We start from the raw sequence: 21,576 nt of genomic DNA, 5'->3' as shown, positions 1-21,576 counted from the left end.
ATGTTACTGAAAATCAAAAATGTGGGGCCATGCTCTGACACCCTTCCTTACATGGGGCTGCACTCTACTCCAAATTCAGTGAAATCTGGATCCCCCCCAGAAATCAAAGACGATATCTCTTCTGATTTCCATAGGGTTAAGATATTCACCCACTGACTTCACTGGATTTCCTGTAGAGTAAGTTATTCTACTGTACTTTCCTAGAGAGTAAGTTACTATTCAGAGTGAAGAAGGGGATCACAGTTTGACCCACAATAGTTCTAATATAAGTTCTTACTCTTCTTGGGCAAGACTGTGATACTGGGCACAGCCCAGCATAACTTCTTGAGGAGGTATAAGATGCAAGAGGAATTAGGGTTCAAAGAAACACCTGAGTCACAATAGCTCCCATCCTTCCTCTCAGCTTCTTGGGGATAGTATCATGCTGCTGAGCTATATCACCAGTCTGGCCCTTGAGTAGGGGGCATAAAGTCAAGGCTCATAAACCTTCCCATCCTTCTGTCCTCATTTCCCAATATCTGCTCTTAGGCGAGAGTATGAAGATGAGTATTTCTGCTTGCTCTGTACTTTGAAACCCAAGATGCATGGAACCCAGGTAGGGCATATTCCCCTGGGTACGGGAATGGAGTCAGTATTGTTACTAGTTTGTACTTTTATGGGAAATATTTAAAAAAATCTAGAGAAAATGCGGTGTTATTAAGCCCATTTAAAGCATTAATTAATACATTTACTATTTCATTAGAGAAGTGTTTCTCCTTTGGTGGGTTTTGCTGAATGGAGCCCTCAGTATTAGTACAATATCAGAGTACAGGTGCTTTTCTGACCTTTTCAGTCGACTACTGCATGCCTTAGTCCATCGACATGTCTCAGCCACTTTAAGCAGAGGTGGTGTGGCGGGGACACCACCATGAAGAGAAACTTACCTAAGGGAGGAGGCACAGAGCTGGTGGGACGCTGCCAGAGATCAGAAGCACAGCTGGAACAGGGACATGGAGAAAAAAAATGCCGCATGGAAAAACTAAGAAAAAAAAATGCCACGGGCACAGGGAGAACTGGGGCTGGCACTGGCATTGGCATGGACCCGCTTTATGGTGGCGTGCCAACGCCGATTCGCCAGCTGGCCCCCTGGAGGGGACATAAAAACCCCACCGGACGAGAATCCTCTGGAGGGCTCAGAGTGACCCGGAGCTGTTTATAGTCTCTTAGAAGGCATGTGGTGGCAGCCCCAAGAGGGATCAGGCAGAGATAAGTTAAGCCCAGGAGGGCCTAACTACTTAATGGAGACGGAGCACTGGATCCCGGATATGGCCAGCTGGGAGTGGGACAATGTCAAACCTGAGAAAAAGAGAGAGAGAGATCCGTGGGCTGCCGTGGACCCAAACCAGAGGAAGTCAGAAGCACACCAGAGAGCAAGGTAATCCGGGGCTGGTAAAATTGCAGGCCAGTTCACATACGGCCTAAAGCCGGATGGTACGCCATTCAAATCAGAGTTTTCTGACTTAAAAGTGTACAACGAGAAAACCTTTACCATGATGAGTCCTAGTTGCAGTCTGGAATTAACATCTGTTTGAGTAAGGCGGTGTAGGGGAGGCAGAGCCCCAAGGCAGAAAGCCGGACAGGAAGATTGAAGAAGGGACCCAGGAAAGGCAGGACTTAAAATCATCCTCTTGATAATGACTTTATTCCAACAAGATGTGGCAGGTGAGAACCCCTGGGGACCTTCCAAGATATCTGACTAAATGGCGAACTCTCAACCGTTAAAGAGACAGCAGTGCCTGAAAAGCCAGTAAGAGTGAAATGCACTAGTGAGCAGCACAGGAGGTTACAAATTGGTGCACTGGCTGGGAAACACGAGGAGGGGTTGACCCTGAAGGCTGACATGGAGATGGAGGTAAATCTAGCACCCCAAACTGAGCTGTTAGGCCAGACATTACATACTGTTACTAAAGTGCTAGAGGTCCAGCGACAATAGGCGCTGCAGCAACAAGAATGGTTGCAGAGAAACTGGACCTCTTTCCGAATGCACAAGATGACCAAAGAAGATAATGCTGAGGCATATATCGAATCATTTGAGTGAACAGCCATACAAATGGAGCTAGACAGGCTGCAGTGGGCAAGCCAATTAGGGTCCCTGCTAGTGGGGAAAGCTCAGGCGGCATACCAGGCCCTTCCTAGGGAATAGGCCTATGATTATGATAAGTTAAAGGCAGCTATATTACACAGCTTAGAGGTACCCAAGAAAAGGGGTAATGTGCTATAGATATGGGAGGTCAGGCCACATCTCTTGGGAATGCACACTGGGCAGGCAAGAAAGATGGAAGTCAGTGGGGGACAGTCTGGGGTTAAAGGAACAATCTGAAGCCAACAAAGCCATTCAAGAGTTGGATTTCAGCTTCAGGCAGTGTGAGGAAGTAGCCATTTGGGATAGGCCTATGGTGACAGCCTGAGTAGCTGGTAAGACAGTACAAGCTACCCTAGACATGGGTTGCTCCCAGACTCTAGTGAGGGCTGGATTGATACCAGAAGATGCCACAGACTGGTGAAAGCTGGTAAGGATGTGTTGCATCCATGGGGAGGCCGATCAGTACAAGAGAGGCTATGTCAACATGAAGATAGCCAACTGGAAGGGAAGAATGTGGGTGGGATTCGCACCCAAATTAGATGGCCAAATGATCATAGGACTGGACTGGCCCCCTTTGTACAAAGTCCTAGAGGAAGTCCATAGGGACAAATTGAAAAGGAAAGGCTGGCCCAAAGTCAAAGGTTGGGTAGCTGAAGAAGAGGCATCTTCCCCGGGGGAAGAAGATTTGGTGAACTTGGGAACTGCAGCCATGGGACCATCCAATTCAGGATGACTCAGGAAGATGACAAGGAATTCTTGAGGATTCAAGGGGAAGAGGTGGCCCATATCGAGAATGAGGTGACCCAGCCAGCTCTGACCATAAGTGATCCACATTTTGAAATACATAACAGGCTATTATATAGAGTAAGGAAGTGTCCACTCAGGTGAATGGACATGACAATTGATGGTACCACACCCCTTCTGTAGACGAGTATGGGAATTAGCACACACTACCCCAATGGGAGGCCATTTTGGGAGGGACAAGACCATCTCCAAGATTGAACAAAGGTTCTTCTGGCCAGGGATGAGGGAAGAGATCACACGGTAGTGCAAGGCTTGTCCTTAATGCCAAAGGGTCAAGAGAGATGGCCACTGAAGGCCCATTTGCAAGTGATGCCCCTGATTAAGACAGCCTTCGACAGAATAGCATTAGACATTGTGGGCCCCCTGACAAAGAGTAGTGCAGGGTACCAGGACATATTAGTCATAGTAGACTATGCGACCCGTTACCTGGAGGCAGTACATCTACTGTCGGCAACTGCACCTCAAATTGCCGAAGAATTATTAAAATGGATATCAAGGGTGGGAGTCCCAAGAGAAATAATCACAGACCAAGGCACAAACTTTATGGCACTGGTTATTAAAGCCATGTGGCAGGTGCTAGGAATCTGGCAGTTATGGACTTCTATCTATCATTCACAGACCAATAGTCTGGTGGAACGTTTAAACAGCACAATTAAACATTTACTACGGCTCTGTGCTCAGGAGGAACCCAAAGGTGGGATCTAATTCTGATACCTCTGCTATTTGCATTGAGGGACACGCCCCAGACATCCACCAAACTATCTCCGTTTGATTTAATATTTGGACATAAGCCAAGAGGCTTGCTGCAAGAAATAAGGGAGGAATGGAAAAGTACAGGATGGCAGAAAGTCAGAATCCAGCGACATAGATAGGAGATGGTGGAAAAACTTAGACAAGCTAGGTGATTAGCTCAGGAAAACCTAGCAGATGCCCAGCAAAGGCAAAACCAGGAATATGATAAATGAGCACGTGTCAGGGAATTCCATGTAGGAGACAAGGTCCTTGTATTACTCCCCACAACTGCAGACAAAATGTTAACAAGATGGCAGGGGCCATTTGACCTTATAAAATAGGCTAGCCCTGTAGGGTACGAGGTGTATTGACCAGAGCACTGGAGGGAGCAACAGATATACCATGTTAACCTGACAAAGGCCTGGCGGGAACCAGAGGGTTGGATACTTAGTCCGGAGGACCCCTCCGAGGAATTAGGACCTGAAGCAGACTATCAGTCGAGAAGGGTAAAACTGCAGGAGAAAGTAGAACAGGGGCCATGGCTGAATAAAGACCAATGAGTGCAGCTACAAGCGCTCATAGAAGGGTTTAGTGACATATTCAATGAAAGACCTGGGAAGGCCAAGGGCATAAGGCATGAGATTAACACCGCAGAGAGAACCATTGTGCAAGAAAAGTGGAGAATTATTCCTCACTATTTACAGACCAAGGTATGCCAGGAGATCCATAAGATCCTGGCCCAAGGGGTCATAATACCGTCTTGTAGTCCCTGGCGAAGCCCAATGGTAGTAGTACCTAAGGTAGATGGCTCCCTGAGAATCTGCATAGACTTCCAGAGGGTGAATGAAATTGCAAGATTTGATGCATTCCCCATGCCACTTTCAGAGGAATTCCTAGAAAGGATAGGACAAGCCCAGTACATATCCACGATCAACCTGTCAAAAGGGTATTGGCAGATACCCATGGCAGCCAAAGACCAGCCGAAAACTGCCTTCAGCATACCATGGGGGTTATTTGAATTTACATGGATGCCTTTTGGCCTCCATGGGGCCACTGATACCTTCCAGCGCCTTATGAACTGTGTTCTCGCACCCCACACAATGTGCCCTACATTGATGACATCGTTATCTATTCACAATCATGGTTTCCAACACATGCGTCATTTGAAAGCAGTACTGCGAGAACTTTATCAGGTAGGGATGACTGCTAACCCCCAAAAATGTTCATTAGGTGTGCAGGAAACCAACTATATGGGGTTTACAGTTGGACAAGGGGTCATACAACCTTTGGTGAGCAAGGCAGCTACAATAGAAAACTACCTACCCCCTCAAACTAAGAAACAGATGAGGTCATTTCTAGGCCTGGCCAATTACTATAGAAGATTTATTTCACACTTTGCCAAAAAGGCCTTAGCCCTAACAGATGCAATGAAAGGGCAGGTCTGCGGCTCCATACAATGGACACCTCAAGTGGAAGTGGCTTTCAGGGACATCAAAGGCGCGCTGTGCAGCAACGTGGTAGTCATAACACCCGATTTTTCCAAAATGTTTATCCTACAGACAGATGCGTCAGAGACAGCCATAGGAGCTGTGTTATGCCAAGAACATGAAGGCATGGAGCGACCAATCGCTTTTGCCAGCAAAAAGCTAAACGCGGCTGAAAAAAGGTACTCCACTATTGAAAGGGAGTGTTTGGAGATAAAATGGGAGGTTAATTATTTTTGCTATTATTTGATTGGCAGAGAGTTTAAGTTAGTGACTGACCATGCTCCAATACAATGGTTAAATAAGACAAAGAATGATAATGCACAAATAACGTGACAGGCTTTGTCTTTACAGCCCTTTAAATTCTTTGTGAGTTACAGGCCCGGAGTAACGAACAAGATCGTGGATTTCCTGTCCAGATGTAATGAGACAGATGCAATGGTGACAGACACTTCCAGGGCAGACATTAAGGTTATTGACAACCAAAACAGAGACGCTCCTCCGCCACAAGGCAACTTAAGTAGGGGGATGTGTGGCAGGGACACCACCATGAAGAGAAACTTACCTGAGAGAGGACACTGCCGGAAACCAGAAGTGCAGCCAGAACAGGGATGCAGGAAAGAAAACACCGCACCGAAGAAAGAAGAAAAAACCCCACTATGGGGCGGGGAGAGCCGGGGCTGGCACCTACTTTATGGCGGTGCCATGTTCCAATGCCGATTCGCCGGCCAGACCCCTGGAGGGGACATAAAAACCCCACCGGATGAGGATCAGGGAGGACCAGATGTGAGTCCTCCAGAGGCCCCAGAGTGGCCCGGAGCTGTTTACAGCCCCCAGAGGGCATGTGGTGGCAGCCCTAAGATGGGCCAGGCAGGGATAACTTAAGACCAGGAGGGCCTAACAGCTTACTGGAGATGGAGCACTGGATCCCAGATATGGCCAGCCGAGAGTGGGAAGACATCGAACCTGAGAAAAAAGAGAGAGATGGATCTGTGGGCTGCCGAGGATCCAAACCAGAGAGAGACAGAAGCACACCGGAGAGCAAGGTAATTCGGGGCTGGTAAAATTACAGGCCAGTTGACGTACAGCCTAAAGCTGGACAGTAGGCTATCCAAATCAGAGTTTTCTTACTTGAAAGGGTACAATAAGAAAACCTTTACCATGACAAATCCTAGTTGCAGTCTGGAATTAACATCTTGTTGGTGTAAGGCAGGGTGTAGGGGAGGCAGAGCCCTGAGGCAGAAAGCCAGGTGGGAAGATTGAAGAAGGGACCCAGGAAAGGCAGGACTTAAAATCATCCTGCCAGTAACACATTTTTTCCAACAAGACATGCAGGAGAGAACCCCTGGGGACTATCTGAGGTATCTGACTGAACGGTGAGCTGTCAACTGTTAAAGAAACGGCACCGCCCAAAAAGCCAGTAAGAGCAAAACGTGCTATTGAGTGGCATGGAAGGTTACAGGTGGTTAGTAAGGGTGTGTGAAATAGGGTCTATTCAATTCAGATTTGGATTTGGCCCAAATCTGGGGCAGTGATTCGATCCGTTGATTCGGATCACTGTCCCCAATTTGATTCTGCTGAATCCGAATCTGACAACTTGATGCTGATTCGGTGAATCAGAGATTCAGACACAGGCACAGCTTTAAAAGTTTTTTTACATACCTTGAGGTAGCAGCGTGGTTTGTGACTGTTTCAGTGCTGGGGCAGATGGAGCATCCCACAGCAGCATTGGGGGCTCTCCAGTATGCTCAGCAGTGAACCCGGAAGTGGAGTACTTCCGGTCCACTTTCAGGTCTGCTGGGGAGCGCACTGGGGCCAAGAGATTCAGACACAGGCACAGCTTTAAAAGTTTTTTTACATACCTTGAGGTAGCAGCGTGGTTTGTGACTGTTTCAGTGCTGGGGCAGATGGAGCATCCCACAGCAGCATTGGGGGCTCTCCAGTATGCTCAGCAGTGAACCCGGAAGTGGAGTACTTCCGGTCCACTTTCAGGTCTGCTGGGGAGCGCACTGGGGCCACAACAATGACCAATCGAATTGCTACTGCCTACTATGCTCGCACCAGAGCCGAGTTGCAGGATTTATGTAGAGCGTCAAGAATCCAGCCTGAAGAAACTCTAGCTGTATGGTTAGGACGTTTGGTCATGGAACTTGGATCCGACCTGCTGAATCAGGAAGAAGCAAGCTTCTTGGTCAGACAAGCTTCGTGGAGTAGAGGACATGTCACTGACATTGACATGATAGCTGTCAACGTTCACTGGCCTATTCCACTGCACATCACTCCAGCGAATAAGACCATGGCCTCGTTGTCATCTACGAGATCCCGGAACCGTTCCAGTAACCGTTCACAGCTTAGATAGTTGCCTTGAGATTTATGGACAAAAAAATATCGTTGTCCTCCGAATTCTGCTCAGTCCAATGGTAAATCAACCTGTAAGCAATCTTCTTTGTCAGTTGTCACAACTGCGTATCCTGATGGAGCCAAAATCATCTCTTGATCGGGACTGTCGACACCCGACCGAACTTCAAGGCACCAAACGTCGTGAATCCGATTTTCCACCACTGCCACCGAGAACCCTAGAGGAGCGATACATGTTTGGATTTCTCCTACAGCGTTCTGGACTCAACAAGCGGCAGCTTCGGATTTTAGGAGACACAGGCCAATGGCAATTGGCCTATGAGTTAGGTTTTCATTATTTAGAAGAGCCAGATGATGGATCCTCAACGATTTCATCCAATTGAGAATATGAGCCATAAAAATTGTTTAAGTCTGTTGAATAAGATCACTAATCTATTTTTTTTTAGAAGTTTTCTGTTTACAGATCCGGAATCCAGAGTGCGTGGCGAAGAGAAGCCCTGAGAGGGATGACATCACCAAAAAAAGTGAGGACCTGATGTACGACTTCGCCATGACGCCCACTGAAGCCCTGATCGTACAGTTTTGTTATGAATCAGATTATGTGTTTGTGTTGATTATTGTTTCTTGATTATTATGTAACTCAAGCCCAGGACAGCGAATTTTATGTTTGTTTATTTGTTTGTTTGCTTATCTGTTCGTTTGATGACTCACGACAAAGTTCTAGATATGAGTATATAGCATAATTTAGCTATGCTCTCAGCAAGGGGGGATGTCACAACCCAAAGTTGTGATTTTTTGTTTGTGTGTGCTTCGGCACTGCTAAATTATTTCCCCACAACAACATCCCCCCGTGCCTGTACTCACCTCAGCTCCTGGGCTGTGCCACGTCCTGGTGCAGGCAGCTGGCACTGGCTGCTCCTGGGGCCACTACAGCTGGTGAGTGCTGCTCTGTTCCCTCTGCTTTGCTGCCTTGTGCAGCCCTGGGAGCAGCACCCCTCCTCCTGCCCCTTCCTTAGTCCCAGCCTCACTGCCTCCCTCCCTCCCTGCCATGGGAACCTATCCCTATTTGTTACATTGTAAAGTGGGTTCGCTTTATGCAAATTCAATTTATGTGCCATTCTCTGGGAACGTGTATACAGCATAAATCGAGGGAAACCTGTACACCAGAGTAAAACAGTAGCGGACAGATGATGTAAATCCCTAAATTTAGGTAACTTCGCTCCACTTTGTGAGAACAGCCCCTGAAGGATCAAGATGAAATTGGACCTGAGTAAGGTACCCCAGTTTAGGTTTCATCTGCCCACATCCATCCCAGAGTAGCTGTGTTCTAAAAGCCAACAGACATTTTCTGTAGCAGTGGGGATCAATAATAGCTACCTATAGTGCAGGGTGTCTTGGAATAGCTGTATATCTGTCTCTTCCTAATCCTGGTGTAATGTACAGCAGTACACAAAGCCAATGTAAATGACAGCAGGGCACACGTTTGCCTGTCCAGAACGTACTTGTGAACTGTGGAGAGGGCACAAGATAAAGTGGAAAGGAAGAAGTTTCTTTTCTCTTGTGCAAAGTTTAAATCTTCCTTTAATGAAGTGGTTTTCAAACTTCCAGAAGTCACAGAACCCTTTCATATCACTTCTGCCATGGGACCCCTGCCCCTCTCCTGTGAAATGACTGGGAGTCAGGCTACCTGGGCCGGCAATCTTAGTGTGCCGCCTCCTGGGCTATTCTGCCATTGCCACCAGTCTCTTGGCAGAACCCTAGGATTCTATGGAACACAATATGAAAACCACATTAGAATTTAATGTATCTTAGGCTGAAGAAATGAGAACATTATTTTTTACAGTTTAAATTAAATTAATATCTGAATGGAGAAGAGGCCCAATCTTCCAACTCAGCTGCAGTTTATCAGGATGGCCTAGGTGGACCCATTATGTAATAAGTATTAGAAGAGCCACTCGTCTGTGGATTAGTGACAAAGTAGGCCACTCCAGTTCTGTCAAATTCTTTGACATGTATCAGGTGAATGATGCACTTGGGAGGTGCTGCTGTCCTTGGGAGGTGCTTACCTGTATGCACATTGAACATGCCCACTTATAACGAAGGTGCTTATTGTGTTTGTGGTCTTTCCCCATAAGCCATTCTTTAAACCTTCCTAACATGGCTGCATTAAAATCACTCGAAACTGCTGAACTGGAGTGGACGGGCTGGAACATGCAGCACGTTGTTAGAAATAAGCTTGATGAAGCAACAGATCTCAACATCCCAAGGCCTCGGGGTAACTGGGTCCAATCCCAAACTTTGAGTGGTTTGGATCCTCCTCTCCTGCACAAGAAAACCAGGCTTTTGCAATACCTGGATGCCACTTAGTCTCTTAGCTCTTGTATAATCTTTCCACTTCCCGGACTAACTGCCAATGTACAGTGTTTGAGTCCTTCCTTTTTTCCAGCCTTCTTTATTATGACTGGTTAAAATATACAGACAGTCTTTACTGCAGTCTTTATCCCCCCTAAGTAAATATTTATAGGAGAAATATGACTCTTTTTCATGACATGTTTGGTGCCCTTTTATCCAAGGGCAAAATGTAGATTGGCCCCTTAAAGACGTCTGCTCCCTAGTGGTCAGGGCACTGGACTGGGGCAAGGGAATCCTGGGCTTTAGTGCCTGCTGCCAGGGGTATTTCTGGTTTTAATCAATGACTCTATAATGTGAAATCTAGAAATCGCATTGGCAACAGGAAAGGGAACCCAAGACTGTTCCCAAGTAGCCAAAAGGTCTACTGTTTGATATCCACTAGCTTGTCCTCCTGGTCCCATGCTTCTAGCATTTCCTGGCTGCTCAGTAGCCTTGCTTCCATAGGAAGGGTGAAGGGTCTCCTCACCCAGAATGTTTCATAGCCTAGTAGCAAGGCACTCTCCTGTGATGTGGAAGATGTGGGTTGTATCCTTAGGGTGTGGGAGGAATTAAATCCCTACTTCTGGGAGCGCTGCTCTAACCAGTAGGTTGCTACATAAAATGTAGGTACTAGCACCACTACCTCTATTACCCATGTATTTGAGTGAAACTGTTTGTGGCTGCTGCACTTTGCCCTGAGCTGAATCCTGTCAGTATATATGGCATTTGCTCTGAGGCTGAGCCCAGCTAATGGATCGAGTCCCTTCAGGAACTTGGATGGAATGTAGTCACCCTCTCTCCCCCACCTGGGATCACCGTAGAATTTAGGTGCAAATCAGAGAGTTAGCTGCTTAGATGGGGCATGTGCATGCATAGAGATCTATGCTATCCAGAATATAAACACCAAACAAATTCCAGCTCCTAGCAGGTGTGGGGTCATTCTGGATCACATTTGGAGTCATTCTGTGTTGTGTCTGGGGGCTTTACCCCATAAATTTCCCTAAGTCCTACTTAAGCATAAAGTTACCAGTTTAGATTTTGCCAACAATCATCATCAAAAAGGGGATAAAACATTTTTACTTACTGAAAACCATATCTGTTTTTCAATTACAAATGGCCCCTGACCTTTAACGCAAAAATGGGTCCATTTCAACCCCCCCTGAAACAGACACACTAGCAGGTATCAATCTTGTTTTGTAATATTCCTGTATTTTACAGTTTTCAAACAGCTCTAGTCCAAATGTACCTGTCACTTGATGAAATCCAGAATTTCCATGATCAAAAATATTTGTTCATAAGTGCATCTGCAAACCTGCACATCATTTCCAAGGGTGACAAACTGTATAGAAGGAATGGAAATATATAACCAGATCATTCATATCCAGGTGTTTCACAACCCATTGTATTTACACCAGATTAGCAAATAAAGAACAAACTATACAGTTGTGTACTACAGTTGCATATAACCCTCAGCTGCTTCATGATTCAGCTTTGCAAGGACCATATACCTACTCCTGCTAACTATCCAGGTTCTACTCTAATCAAAGCAGAGGCTGAGATTGTACCCGATCACAGTCTGCAGGTCCCTGCACAGGGAAGATTTCAGATAATAGGCAGCTCTTTCCTTTAGCAGGAAAAAAACCATAAACAGTTCCACTGATTGGAAAATAAAGTCAGACGAGACCAGACTAGACATAAGGCACACATTTTTAACAGATTTGATAATTAACTGCTAGAACAACGTACCTATATCTGGATTTTCCATCACTTGTGGTCTTTACATCAAGCTGCCTTTTGGAAAGACATGCTTTAGCTCAGAGGGAATCTATGGGCTTGGTGCAGAAGTTTTGAATTAGTTATATCCTTTCCAAAATCAAAAGTCAGACGAGACTATCCTAATGGTTGCTTCTGACCATGAAATCTGTGAAACAAGTGAAGCCTGATCCTGCTGTCTTGGCAGTCAGTGTCAGAACTCCTATGGATTCAAGTGTTTTAAAGTGTTTTATTTTGGAAGAGAAATAGTTGCTTTGATGCTGATGCATCAGTCTGATTGTTATTCCCACCTGCTGCTGGGGCATGTCCAGCCTGGCCTGCCTGCTTGTCAATATCCCGAAGAGCTGGGGATGCTCATCCTATAGATGAGAAAAAGAAAAAATACTCTTGCTTGCATCTCATGCTGCTATTCCTATCACTGTCCTGTGCAGCACAGTTCATCTATCAGTCCTATTATTTCCATTGTATATTTTCCTCAACTCCAGTATTTCCTGAATAATAAAACTTCCAAATAGGAATGCCATTCAGACCTGAATATGTGCCATATAGGAAATAGTACTGCTGGGTGCCCTATCTCAGATGCTGCACACAAACATTGCTATTGTAGCAGAGTTAAACTACTTTACAAGTAATTCCAGATTAGAATTTTTATGGCATGGGCTATACACAGTCCACAGTTTGCAGTTCACAGAATAGCAGCCTTGTATTATTAACATTCCATCATTATCTTTTCCACAAAGTGGCAGCCTTGCTGAAAAGTTGTACTTCTCCAGTGTTAGCCGTTTCCTTTCCTCAGGTTCTATGTAAATAGGAAAGGTTTCCAGGCTCCATCTGGTTCCAGTTATTCACTCAATACACATACACATGCTTCAGGAATTTGCAGACGGAGACTTACTGCCCTTGTAAAATTCTTTACAAAGTTCACTGTGCTCTGCTGTCCCCGATATACCTGCAGGTCTGTAAAATTACTTCATCCAAACTTTCTAAGGATTCAAAGACATGCCAGGAGCCAGGAGTCCCAGTCCCTTCTTTCTAATAATCTGAGCCAAAGTTCACTACTAAATATGGCTTTAAAAAAAATACAAAACACACACTCTTGACCACCAAGGACTGCCTCTTCCTGAAATCCCCGGTTCATATAAATACAGGAAGTAGAAGTAAGAGAGAAGCTAAACCAAGACCTTCTTGGCAGTTTGCTCGTTTCGCTGCTTGTTAGTCCGCTGTCCCCCTGCTACTACTCAGGTTAAAACTGATACTAAACATCTTGCCCTCCCCTTGAAATAGAATTTTCCTAGGAATAAAACTAAGGATGTGGAAGCTTTGCCCTGGGATGGAAAGGGATTGCTGCCTTTACACAGGAGCTCTAAAGCCATTCTGAAACAGCGAGTGCCTCAGTGTGTTGCAATGATGAAAACATCGGCAGGCGACGAGGGAGTCAGGGACGATTCAGGGTAAGTCTTGACTGCAAGTTTTAAATAAGAATATTGCTTCTCTCTTTGCTTGTTTAAAAAAGGTCTGTGTGCTGCAGTTTGTGGAGTTATCAGCTGCATAGTTGTTCTGGGTAAAGGTGATCATGTCACTTACAGTACTTCCTTAACTAATGCAAACCTCTTGAAAACAGGCTATAACTGACTTTATTTAGCATGAAAATGCAGATATTTGGGTGGGGGGGTGTAGCGGGGAGAAGAGGGTGTGCAAAATCCAAGTTGTAGCTGAAAAAGTGAAGTTGGTAATAAGGAAGCCCTGTGCTTTTGGAAAGAGGGCAAATCTTTTCCAGGAGGTTCGGTTTCATTCCACTGAAATGTTGAACATCAAAGAAGGGGTTGAACCTAAAAGGTCCTAGCACTCTGGCTCCTGTCCAGTGAGAGTTTGGTCATGATTACATGGAGGAATATGCTTACCTGCTTTACTGGTCATGGCCAGCACTCTGCATCTTGCAGGGTTGAGCCCCTGGGAGAGGGAGCAGGAGAGGAAATGACTTGTCAGGTTTGGAGAAAGCCCACTCTGCTCTCAGCAGCTTTGGGGTCTGGTTGGATGCCAGCCAAACTTCAGCTGTATCAAAACGTCCGCCCTGAAGCTGAGCATTCCTGTTTCCTGTCAAGAACAATCAGAGGAAAATGACATAAGTGTTGAAACCTTAGGTTACCCGGCTGGAAAAACAAGCAGCCCCAGGTATGAGGAGTGCCCCTTATCCATCTGACATACTAGTTCCCATCAGTAAAGTTTCCCAGATGTGTCAGGTACAAGGAGGGTAGAAGAGTCTGTGGAGATAGACAGACATGGAAGGGGCAAATATGTTTACATGAATAACCTGACTGCTCCTTGTTTTGTCGGGTTGCACAAGACAGACACCAAGGGGCAAAATCACTGTAGACAGGGATGGCCAGAATTAAACAGTGGGTGGCTACATGCAGGAGGTGGTATTTGGGGACATCTGCACTTGACATATCATATAGCCCCTGGAATATTCAATCATTTACCCTGTTCCAAAGTTGGTACTGGTCCAAGCTGCAGTTACTCAGTACAACACAAACAATAAGGGGTAAGGCTTACCTCAGTGTGAAGCCAATTGGATAGTCCAATTACACAGCCCTGCTCTGAAGAGTGAGATGGTTAACTTATTATATGATATTTTAATGGAAGAAGTCTGCACTTGGAGGATAGGTAAAGTGCCAAAATATTGGGAAACAAGACAAATGATATTGTTTATCTCTTTCTCAGTTCAGCTGAGAGGATCCACATGTTTGCAGAGGGGGAAGACAGGCTTTTAGTTTAGAGTTTCAGAAGAAGTAAATGGATCAGAGAACTTTCATTTGGACTGGAATGAAACTGGTTTCAGGAATACTGCTAAATGCATCCATGTGTGCATCCTTAATGAAATCTAGGCAGTACAAAAATATAGTGGGACATATTTGATTTAACTCACTAAAAGGCTCAATTTTTTAATATATAAATGCCCCATTCATGTAGTTTCTATGTTTGGAAATTCCTAGCATAGCTATTGCTTCTTATTTTTCACTACAGCCAAAAATCTGCAATGCACTATTTATTATGTCTAAATTGTGGCCTCTGAGACACTACAGAATTGGGAACTTGTCTACACAATGCTCAACTGATTTCCTGTTACACCCGTATGAAGTTAAGCAATGATTTCACAAAATGCTTAATAGGAACTATCCCTCTCTGTTTTTACAAACAATTTTAAGGCAGCAGAAGAAATGTTTCTGATGGAGGATAAGAAAGCTGAGTTTTAAAATTCTGTACATAAAAACATGCATGCAATTGACCTAACATGCTTGCATCTACCAATCCAGTGCATAAGGTTTTGGGTGATACGTAGTAGGCCAAACTTAGGTACAACTGTTACAGAAGAAACATGTGCAAATTCCAGAACACATAAAAGGGGACTTCAAACTTAAGAAACATCAATTCCCACAAGTGATACTGGAATCAGCCTTTTCTAAAGTAAATCTGTCAAGATAGACATTTTTTTCTAAGCTACACCTTAGAAATGTGAGAGAGACTGTGAAAAGATTACAGGGCCAGAGATAAATAGCTCCTTATTGAGGAATGTGGGGAGAGGGGTAACGAAAAGCTGGATACAAGTCAACTTAATCAAAGCCTTTAAGAAAGGGATAAGGGGTCGAACCAGAAAGTTATAAACCAGTAAGTCTAACTTAGTTAGGCAAGCTCCTAGGCACATTAATAAGGGATGAGATCATAAAACATCTGGAGAAATGGGAGCTCATCAAAACTATTGAGCATAGTTTCATGAAAAGGTGCATGCCTTGACTCCAACATCTGGCAAGTTTATGGAGGAGATAATGAATACAGAAAACAGCAGCTAGGAGGGAAATGTAATCTGAAATCCATGCATATTAAACAGCCATTTAGGAAAATTGATGGTTCAGGGGATTTGCAATAGAGGTTTGCACTTGTGGGGTACTACTTTGCATTTGGTTTAGATCAACTACAAATCTGATGATTAAGTTTTCTACATCAAATTAATTGAGGGTCTCAGTTGATTTCTTAGTGTCATGAATTACTGGCATAAAAAACACCATCAGAAGGGGTCATAACTTCTTGTCTTTACTTCTAATGTCTTAAAAAACAGAACAGGAACTGAATGGCTCTGGAAAGCAAGCTACTTTAATAGATGCATTGATTTTAAGTTCAGAAGTGAATGTTATGAAAGTCTAGTCTGATCTGCACATGACAAGCTAAAGAATCTACCCAGTGAACTCTTGCATCAAGACTACAATACTTGTTTGAACAATAGCTTTTAGAGAAATGCTTTGTTGGTCTCAGGGATTCTCTCATCAGGTCAGGTTTAGGTGCACTGTCAGGAAGGTGTGGAAAAGTTTATCCTGTTTCTGTCTAGTTAAACCCTGTTGTGGGGTTTAACAAAGGTCTCTGATCTCTAGGGTAATAGGTTGAGTAGCTCCTCCAAGACTGAATTCAGTTTAAAAATAAAAGACTTCTATATTAAAAAATGCTCAGCATTACATGCACAGTTAGCAAATCTGTAGATGACACCCTCGTGGGCATAACTGTAGACACTGTGGAGGACAGGATTACAATTCAGAGTGACATTCATAAACTGGGCAAATGGTCTGAAATTAATTGGATGAAATTCAATAAGGACAAGTGGACCATAGGCTGAATGAGTCAACAGTGTGTTCTTTTTACAAAAAAAATTAAATAAATCCAGCAACATACTGGGATGTATTAACAGGGGTGTCACCAGCAACTTAAGGGAAACGATTCTTCTGTTCTACTCAGCACTGGGGAACCCTCATGTGAAATACTGTACCCAGTTTTGGGATTTCCCAAAAAAGATGCAAATTGGAAAAAGTCTAGTCGACAGTGACAAAAATTATTAGAAGCCTGGGAAACATGACCATCAAGAAAAGGAAGACTGGGATTTATTTAGTCTGGAGAAAAGGCTGGGAGTGGATTGGATATGTTTTAAAATACATGAAAGGGGCTTATAAAGAGGATGGTGATATTCTCTGTGGCTTCAGAGGCAGGACAAGGTATAATGGTTTTAAATTGCATCATGGGATCTGCATGGTAAATATTAGGAAGAACTTGCTAACTAAAAGTGTGGTTAAGCACTGGGACAAATTATCCAGAAAGGTCATAGAATCTCCATCCTTGGAAGTCTATATGAGCAGGTTAGACAAATACTTGGATGAAATGAGGCAGAAGTCAGACTAAAATGGCTAACTACCTCTCTCTAGTCTTCGGTGAAATGGTTTAGATAAGGATGATTCTGTCTTGAGCAGGAAGGAAGCTGGACTAGACCTACTGAGGTCACTTCTAGGCCTATTTTTCTATGAGTCTAGCAACTCTCAACTCAAAAAGAACCTGATCCAGAGCTCACTGAAATCAGGGGAAAGACTCCAACTGAGTTAAAGAGAGTACGATCCAATGTCAGAGTCACTCAGTAAGCTAATACAGTATTCAAATAGCCAACTACATTCGTGAAATGAATGGTCTTTGAACAGCAAAGGAAGTGGTCAGCTGGCTAAAGACTAATTGAAAGGAAGCCATTTGATGCTATTTCTGCAGCAACAATTCTGAAGCTGCTTCTGATAACTTCTCTTTGCGCCTAGTTTACAGTCCACCTCCACTCCTTTAAGGGCCCATTTTCTTTTACATATGAAGTTAAACACAAGCTATTGTTATTTGGTATTTAACTTAGAATATGCCCGCTTCTTTCCCAGATCGGGAGAAGGGCATTTTGTGCCTGAAAGCTTGTCTAACATCTCTCCAGTTTTACAGTTGGTCCAATAAAAGATTGGACCCTCCAGCCCTACTATGGTACAAGCAGGAAATATTTGGAAATCTTTGATTGGCAGTTGGGAGATGTATTAAACCAGCTTTTGGGCACACAATGCCCTTCCTTAGGGCTGAAAAGGCTTTGCCTGTATTTGCTTCTAAGTGGAACAATTAATTTTGTGTAGCCATGTTATGTAAATAGGTCACTTAAGAAGGGAAGTGGACAGTAAACGTATGAAGCAAAGAAAAGTAAACAGAAGTAGTTACTGAGCAGCTAAAGAGCAATTGAGATAAAGAAGTCCAATTAGGTAAAAAGAGTAAGATAATTCAAGATGCTAGAGGGCCATTTTTACCTCTGGAGCATATTATTACCTGCTCTGGGGGCAGGTGAATTGTAATGATCTATATAACCATTGTCTATGTTCAGTCCATGTTTTTTAGTATTCAGTAAAGCTATACGTTTTTGTTCCCGGGCCTGCCTGCACAGGTTTCCTTTGGGGACAAGACTGTGAGGTCTGAGATGAAGTGATCTCCCACTCATGATTGAATGTTTTTGTCCTTTATTATTTTGCCATGAGAATTCATTCTGTAGTGCTGTGGTTGTTTAGTAAGTCACAGTGGAGACAAGTGAAAAGCAAATGGTACCTCAGCTAAAGCTTTCTATTCTGATTGTAAAGAACTTCTAGGTAAGAATATATAACTACATAATATGCATGTTCATAGATAAGACCAGCTTTAGAAGGCCACCATAAAAGGATAGAAAAGACATAATATGCAAGCAAACTGATACTGACTTTGGAGAAGCAGTGTCTTGTGAAATTCAGTTTAAAAAAAAGACCCTTTCTGCAGCTGCCTCACCACAACCTGTGATCTTATCAGCTGTTAGAAGCTTAGAGGGATGGTCCCTCATCAGCATGCAGGTGGGTGTTGTGGGAAATTATGTTGGTAGTCTAGGTTTGTGTTTGTGGAGAAAACAGACAAAACCAAGCTGGTGATGGTCATCATGCTGTCACTGAGGATACCAAACTGTTGTTCACAGGACCAGGGGCATTAACAGTGGCACCTGAGTATAATTCTAGTTCAACCAATTTAATTCTGTTTATCTATGTTTCCATGGTAGTTTTAACTAAACATAGTATTTTTCACTTCCTGTCCCAAATAGTTGTGTGCAGTTTAACAGCTTCCATGTTCTACCTCAAAGGTCAGGTAGTGGGTGAAATTATCTGCGCGTATCTGAATGTATATATTTGACATATACTGAATCTAGTGTGCTAGCGTACGTATTGAATCACACTGTGCTAGTGGGTCTCAGAGGTTTTATCATCATAAGTTTGGGCTGGCTGCACTATTCATAAATGCACATTAAAGTCACCACATTGTTGTGTATTCAGAACTAATACCAGTCATGCATATTACAGATCTATTTTATATAGTTTCTTCAAACTATTTGAAGTCTTTTTTATACCTACCTGCTGGTAAAGGTAAGTGACTTAGTTACCCAAGACCCATAAATTTACACTAGCCCTACCAACCTTTGAAGGAGATGTCAAGGAAGTGCGTGGACATACACATATCCCAGTGTCATTTACATTGGCCTACTATTGTAAATAACCCTGGAATCAGGAATGGACAGACAGGGTACCTCAGTGGCCAGCTTTACTGCACCTCACCCCTAGGTGATGAGGGAGTAGTTAATAGCCTGTTTGCCTTATTAAACAGCTACTGTGAGATTGATAAGGACTGACAGACCTAAAACTGGTTTAACATGCATCAGCAAAGTTGTACCTCAATTCTTTCACCGGAAGTGACGTTTTGAGTGAAGTTTTTCTACTACTTTTCTGCAACGATGCAATGCTGCTAACATCAGTGAAAATGCGTTCTCTGCCCATGTCCAATAAGCTCTAAAAATCATCTGAAAAGTATACATCAAAATGTCTCTGTTTTCTGGTCCGATATCTGAAAGCCTCCCACTGAAAACTGGTCTCCACTTTTCAATGCCTCAAAAGCTTAAACATTAGATAGCTAAAGAGTAAGGAGATAGCTAACACTAAATATTATCCATCAAGGGCCCTTTGGGGATAGAAGGAAATATTTCAGTGGAAGTGTAATAAAAACGAAAAGGAGACTATTGGGATGGTTAAACTACCTGCATCCTGGTGCTGATGGATTCACTTGTGGAATGAAGGTACAGTATGTATAGGTATGTCAAAGCCCTGCAGTTTATAGCATTCCTACAACCTTTTGACACAGACCTGACCTCCATATGTGGGAAGAGTAGGAATTGTGTAGTACTTGGGGGACCTCTGAGAATGGACAGCACTGTGGAAATGTAAGATATTCGTTTGAGTCTTAGGGCTAGAAATGACCAGGGAAAAACATAGATTGTGTGGGTGTTCTTTGAAAGTTCTTAGAGAGGTATGAATCTCTTCCATGCAATCACTGCATAAGAGGCGTTGGATGACTTGAGACATAGGTCAGAGATACTAACTGTACCATTTGTAAGGAAACTTTTAGAACATTTTTAGTCAGCTCCATTCAAATTCAGGCAGCATAAAAAAAGAATTATGAAGAAACAGCACAGGCCCAGAGGACAAACTGAACACTGGAAGGCTCAGTCCATTGAAAAAATTCAGCCAAGAGCCAATGTGCTTGAAATTTTCAAAACGCCAGTGGAAGCAATGAAGACAAGGTAGTCTGTCCTTTGAGGAGTCATGGATCTAACATGGGAAAAGACTGGAAAAGGCCAATATTTTAATGCAGAAGGAGTGAACTCCAAGATTGCCTGCTTGAGAGTTAGTAGGAACTATTAAGTGATTCTTGAACAAGCTGGATGAGGAGTAATGCAGGGGTCTAGAAGTATGTGGATCCATGAATCTACTGCTTCTAATTTTAATACTGATGCCAATTCCATTTGTGATACTGGGCAAGTCATTTAGCACAACGCTCTCAAACTTGAGTGACTAATATTCAGTTCTCAGAGTGGAACCACAGTTAGGGTCAGTCTCTCCTGGACTGAGATCTTTGTGTACAGAGGAGCAGGGCCAAGAGTAACCAATCACTGGTTCTTGATTCTCAAGTGACAGCAAATCCACTCCCTCCTTATAGGAGCTGCTGCACCTAATCGCAGTTGGCGAGGGTCCTCAGAACTTACACTGCAGAATGCCATGTTTGCTTCATACACTTTACCCACTAGAGGTAGGAGGGTATATTTTCAAGGCTGATTGGTCCTGACTGAACACTCATTAACGGTGATGGATAAACACATTCTCAACTACTTTCCTGAACTGGAGCCATGTTCTGATGGATAGACACAGTCACTCTGCCAAAATCAACGCTGGAAGAAGTGAGATGAGAATCAGGCCCAGTATCTTGGTACCTTTGACTCCTCAGAGAGCACAGATCGACTTTACTCTAGTATTTTCAACTGTGAAGTATTTTTTAAGTGACAAAACAGCAGTGCAAACAGCTGTGGTCAAGCAGACTGCACTGTTCAAGCTGTGGAAACATAATCAAGCTTCATCAGATATGGTAATTCTTGTAGCCACAAGAGCATTTCCTCCATCCTTTACCTTTACCTTTCTGAGTTACCTAAACAATTCTAAACAGCTCCAGGGACATGGCACATGAACCAGGAGTCAGTGTGACTAAATCATCAAAAAGAAGTCAGGTTTCCTTAAAGACTGCTGCTTGTGAAGGTTCATGCTCAGAGTGCTTAGCTCATCCTCAGTCAGTTCCAAAAATAGCATGAGGCAGACCTTTTCTTGCAAGTGAAGATGATTACTGGAGCAGCAAAGGATTAGCAGATGTGAGTGCTGCATAGCTGGTTATGCTAGTCACATTTTCCTAAACAGGCTAGGTTCACACAGGCTGGAGCGCACCAGGGAATGCAGCTCACATTAAATATATAGTGATGGGCCTTTTTTCTCCCCCTCCTCTTTGTCAGGGAGTTTATCTGTGTCAGAGCAAAGGACCTTCCTTCACCAACTTAGTTCTTCATGGGCCACAGTTACACTGATAGGACAGGACTGGGAGCCTCAACCTGCAGTTCCCTTTGTGAGCCCAGTCCTGGGGGAGGGAGAGGATGGGAGAAGAGTAAGCGCTAGAATATAGTCTGCCCTCCACTGGGGG

At 43.8% G+C, this 21,576-nt stretch overlaps 1 protein-coding gene across 5 annotated transcripts in view; it reads left to right on the top strand.

The window, feature by feature from the left end:
- The first annotated feature begins 12,839 nt into the window (after positions 1–12,839).
- Positions 12,840–21,576, top strand: part of RIN3 (Ras and Rab interactor 3) — a 111,544-nt gene continuing 102,807 nt past the window's right edge. For all 5 annotated transcript variants that reach the window (XM_025214529.1, XM_025214530.1, XM_006032803.3 and 2 more), the window contains exon 1: positions 12,840–13,115. In XM_025214529.1, coding sequence (XP_025070314.1) covers positions 13,069–13,115 — 47 coding nt within the window. In that variant the 5' untranslated portion in view covers positions 12,840–13,068. The remainder of the gene's footprint in view (positions 13,116–21,576) is intronic.

Source organism: Alligator sinensis, unplaced genomic scaffold (assembly GCF_000455745.1).
Source record: "Alligator sinensis unplaced genomic scaffold, ASM45574v1 scaffold645_1, whole genome shotgun sequence".
Taxonomy (NCBI): Eukaryota; Metazoa; Chordata; order Crocodylia; family Alligatoridae; genus Alligator; species Alligator sinensis.
Note: the sequence above shows the minus strand (reverse complement) of the source record. Positions and strands in the feature narration are given on the sequence as shown.